The sequence below is a fragment of the Nanorana parkeri genome, unplaced genomic scaffold, assembly GCF_000935625.1.
Source record: "Nanorana parkeri isolate BGI_ZX_2015 unplaced genomic scaffold, ASM93562v1 scaffold673, whole genome shotgun sequence".
Classification (NCBI taxonomy): domain Eukaryota; kingdom Metazoa; phylum Chordata; class Amphibia; order Anura; family Dicroglossidae; genus Nanorana; species Nanorana parkeri.
The window spans coordinates 290,311-295,527 of NW_017306941.1; the positions used below are offsets into that span (position 1 = coordinate 290,311).

Below are 5,217 nucleotides of genomic sequence, written 5' to 3' on the forward strand. Positions count from 1 at the left end.
CCTGCACCCGGGGAAAGTAGAAGGGGGACACCACGATGGACGTGGGTGAAGTTTGTATGGGAAATATCACGGGGGCAACAACGGAGCAAAATGCAATAAACTGAAATCTAGGGAGAGCTCAAGGCAATCAGCAAGCACAGAGGCATCGGGAGATAGATCTCAGCAGCTGCGATTATAATTGTGCTGGATGACAGGAGACAGAGGAAGCCTGAGATCCAACACTGCGCAATCCACATCTGAACCCTGCAGAGACATCGCCTGTCATTGCATTCAGCGGAGCCAGACTGGGCAGTGGTGAGCAGTGCCAGCCTTCTCCATCGGATAGATCAGAGCATTGCCAGCTTTGGAGAAGCTCTGCTGTGCATAACGGACTGCTGGGCACCCAGGAAACGCAGTGCCAGTCCACCCGAGGTGAGAGAAGTTGGCAGGGGAAGACTAGCGCTAGTTGGGAACGAACTTTTTTTGTTGGATTTGGAGGATTTGAATACATTTTTCTACCCAGTTATATTCTGGATCAATAACTCTGCGCTGTTCCATAAATTTTTCAAGTTTATAAACGCTGATGGTACCCGGTGGAATAAGTTGGTAACACACAGCCATGGATGAAAAGACCAAGCAGTACTCAACAGTCCCTAGGTTCCCAGAAATGGAATCTAACGACTACACAGGTAGCCATGGAAGTAACCAGGTGGACTTCCTGGAGGAGATGGCAGACCCTGAGGACATTTCATTGGACAGCCTGATCTTTCAGAGACCAGAAGATGAGGTCTCCTATCAGAAGAGGGGAGGAGGACCAGGATCCTGTGATAACAATGAGCTGGAGAATGTCTTGGACTCCATCCTGGACACCTCATCATCCAGTCACCTTCACCCATGGGCTGATTATGTCATTCCAGAGTTACAGCAAATCTCTTTAACACCTGCTACTTCAACCAAGACCCTTAGTGACCCCACAGCTGACAAAGAGGAGGCTGGAGTTTGGACTGGGGCCACAGCTGCTGAAAAAAAGAGCATTCCTACTTTTGTGCCTAAAGAGCAGGACAAAGCCACACTGGAGTATACTAGAGAAGATCCATTGGAAGGGAAGGGTGGGAGCCATGGATTATTGACTTCTAGGCATCTACTTATGCCAGTTGATGAAAACCAAAGCAGTATGCCCATGTTGCCTGGAAGTACGATGTACCTGCCTGCACAGACCAGGCGTATTGAGGACAATGATGGTAGTGAGCAGAGATCTCCCCCAAGCTCATCCCAACATTTATCCCCATACCCTGGTCACAGTTCCTGCTCACACCATGATGGCAAAGTCAAACAGGAAGATTCTGAGGACTCTTTAATTAAACCTCCAGAACAAAGCACCTTGTATCGAAATTATGGATTACCATCACCGCTAGGTACTGACCAATCTCTGGAATATATGTGTAAAACCGAGGCTGCAACAACATATGAAAATTTCAGATCTGCCCTAGGTAAATCATCTGATAATACCATTCACGTTTTGCCCACTTCTTCCACCACTTCCCAAAACCACCACCAACCCTTGAGCCTCAATGGCCACCAGCAAATTGCCTTCCAATCAGGAACTGTGAAAGATACCTTCGTACCCCAGATTCATATACCCTATGTCCAATATTGCAGGTAAGTGCTAATTTCTGTTTGAGTACCCAACAGATATCCATGCCTTCAACTGCACAGTACTTGTGTGTGAAGTTATCTAACATAACTTAAGTCATTTTAAACAAGCACAACACTCATGTAGAAACATTAAAACAGTTTGAGAGATCTTGTCTACTGACAGCTTGCAAGCTAGGGAAACGGTTGAATCTGAATCCATCCCAGTTTAGACTATTAGTATTCTCCTATATAGGTGTGAAAGCAATTTCAGACTGAAACTTTAGTGTTTTATCTGGGTGATTGTAAAACTGTGATCCATTGTATCCCACTTCTTGCACACCTCTCTAAAATTAGTAAAAAGTATATTATTATTAATATTATTACTCAGGGTTTATATAGCACCAACAGTTTGTGCAGCACTTTACAACATATAGGGAGACAATATAATTACAATACAATATCATACAACGGATTTGAAGGACCCTGCTTGTGAGAGTTAACAATCTACAATGCTGAATGTAATCCTAAAAGGATACAAACATGCTGGTAACTGATATGACTAGTTTTGCTGGCAATTCATTGTCATTGTTCTATTTAGCATTCAAAGTTTGGCATGTTTTTGTTCACAGTTACCCAATGTGTTTGTGTCTTGTGAATACACACTAATTCTTACATTGAACTTTCTCACATCAAGACGATTCTATTGGCAAATCTCAATATTTACATGGAAAAATGATTCTATTGGCAAATCTAGATTGTTACTGAGTGTCTCTAACAAGTGAAAATCTGCATTTTATTGGTTCTTTCGGAGTGTAGACCATTAGAAGCCATTCACAACAGGGCGGTTGCAGGTCAGCGCAGTTACCGCACTGATCTCAAAAGGGAGGTTTTGGGAGTTTTTAAATGTGTTTCAGTGCTGAAACGTAATTAAAAACGCCCCAAACCATGCTGATCAGCCCAGTTCCATTGAAAGCTGTATGGAAACCGCACTGATCAGCACGGCAAAAATAGTGCGGGGAGCAGTTTGGGCGGGGGGGTGGGGGATTGTATATGCGGGGTATATGGTTTGGATCTCGCAGTCGTATGAAGGTCCCCATAGCAATGTATGGGATTGTTCATGTCGGCAGATCCGTGCGTCCGAACCGCCCCGGTGTGAACGGGGTCTTAGACAGGTCGTACACCAGTAGAATTTAATTAGAAAGCCATATATTTTGGGGGCAATTTTCTAATAGTTAATGGGGTCAAATCATTGATAGATTTGGACCATGGTGGCTCAAAAAGGAGCATGATGGAACTTTTTTCTCCAATGACAAACAGTAATTGTGGCTTTCATTTGACTCCATTCATTTCCAAAATTGAATGTTAATATTCAACAAAATTTCTATATTCTATAACTCTCTAATGGCATTATTGAATGTTCTTATGAGACTTTTCGTATGAGCGTTCCATCAAAAATGTATGGCCAGCTTTAGAACCTGCAGGTTTGGTGGTGTTATCAGTGGAACATCTTGCCTGTCTGTGGCCATACTTAGTAGAGCAACCAAATGCATTTAATTGTTCTAAAAACTGATAAAAGGTAGACTGTGATTGGTCTCTGTGGGTTACCACATTTTACACATTGTCATTGATTCCCCCAATGCCTAATTTAGTAAGCCAAAAGACTAGGACCACTATACCAAATATAAATAATGTGCATTATGTAAAAGAGGAACGAAAAGCACTTACTGCTGTGTTTGCAAAAATAACCCCGTCTGTGCAGAAATAAACGTATTTCTTTATGGCGTGCATTTTGTGTCTTTGAGACTGGCATGAGTCCAGTTAGAAGTCTTTTTCTAATTTTTTTTTTTTTTTGCTGGGATGTTAGAGAGTGTCAGTAAGGGGTAGAAGAAGAACAATTAAAAAAAACAAACAAACCCCAAAATAGGTAATCACTGGAGATCACCAAATACGAGTGAATGCTTTATGTTCTCAGAACATTCTCTGTGACTTTGATTGTTAGTTACAACGTAGTCACAGCAAGTACACCAGGTAGATCTATTTGCTGCACAGGCATACATCTACTACTAGAAGACCTGTATTCTAAAGTGATACTAAACTCAGGAGTGAAATCTTAAAAATGCATTCAAGTATCCTAACTATTAACAGAAATCTATCTTATGTGTGTATCACTCGGCTGTAGATCCTCAAATCATCTCTGAATTGGTGCTGACACTGACCTTCCTTCTGGGGGGTGGCTACTTTTGTTCCCCATGGTCCCGTTGTAAAGTAGTGACGGCACAAAGCTCACTCCCATGATGGACTACAATCACAATACAAATTAGTAAACTAAACGTGAGATTGTAGTCCATAATGGGAGCTAGCTTGGAGAGGGGACTACTTTACAACACACACAGGGACTATGGGGAACAAAAGTAGCCCCCCTCCAGAAGGAAGGACAGTTTACACTACCCTCAATTTTGGTCCTGGTGATCATTGTCTCTGGGACAGAAAGCGATGAGAATCTGAGGAGTTCTGGTTAGATCTTTTATTAACAGTTGAAAAAGAGTCCAATTCATAGGATTTTTCAGGTGTTTGATAATACAGTAAAATCAATTGAGAGAAAGAATTAATCCAATCATGTATAAAAAAAAGCCTCTTAGTTGATATAGTTAAAAGTGTATTACACTCATCATTCAAAATCAACATATAAAATAATACATTACTCCAATGTGTTGACCATTGCAGTTCTAATATCGATATTGGTTGCACAATAACCTAGCCCCTACTCCCTGTTTGTCAAGTAGTGGTACACTTAAAGAAGAACTTCAAGCAAAACATTTATTAACCCTTGCAGTGGGCTTCCCCCTCACTGCAGGGGTTAACTGCTCGTTTTTGTCTTGTGTGTTAAAAAAGTTATACTCGCCGGCTTGCTCTTACAACAGTCCATCCATCTAACTAACACTTCACTGCAGCGGTCTAAGGAGCCTCGAGTCATCACGTCCAGTACACTGTAGATAGGCATGAGGACTCCAATGGACATACTATCACTGCAGTGTAGGAGAAGACAGGCTGGTGGAAGCGTTGTGACAGCCATTCGGCTCCAAGGATCAGGTGAGTATAACTTTGTTATTGTCCTCTCTAGACCAAAATGAGGACTTAACCCTTGCAGTGCACAGATAGCTACACTGCAAGGGTTAATAAACGTTTTGCCCAGGGTTTTTCTTTGAAGCCGCCAAGATATAATGTCATCAGACCATGTTTACATATATACAGGATTACAGAGAGTATCTTAGATAAATGAGGAGATACTTGTCGCAAAGCAGTAGTGACGCATTTCACAGATGAAGTCTGCTTCCTCAGACCACATTGTGCACTGTCTAGTTCCGGGGCGCCCACAATTTTTCGTCTGGAGATCTACTTTTCAAGTGACGAGCTCAATGAGATCTACCAACGAAAAAACACCTGCATTCATGGGCGGGAGGGGGCGTGGCGGTGTATTGAAGTCAATGGCACTGCAGCCAGGCCCCTCGCCCTCAGTGCAATCGCCTACACCCGGAACCCAGGCACATTAGTGCCTGCGTTCCAGTCCAGTGGACCTAAGGAACAAAGGGTGCAAGATTTTTT

General features: G+C 42.6%; 1 protein-coding gene across 1 annotated transcript in view; it reads left to right on the forward strand.

Annotated features, from left to right (window-relative positions):
- Positions 1–598: 598 nt before the first annotated feature.
- LOC108792716 (progesterone receptor-like) overlaps positions 599–5,217 on the forward strand; it is a 59,393-nt gene continuing 54,774 nt past the window's right edge. Inside the window, exon 1 of the mRNA XM_018563550.1 lies at positions 599–1,638. Coding sequence (XP_018419052.1) covers positions 599–1,638 — 1,040 coding nt within the window. The remainder of the gene's footprint in view (positions 1,639–5,217) is intronic.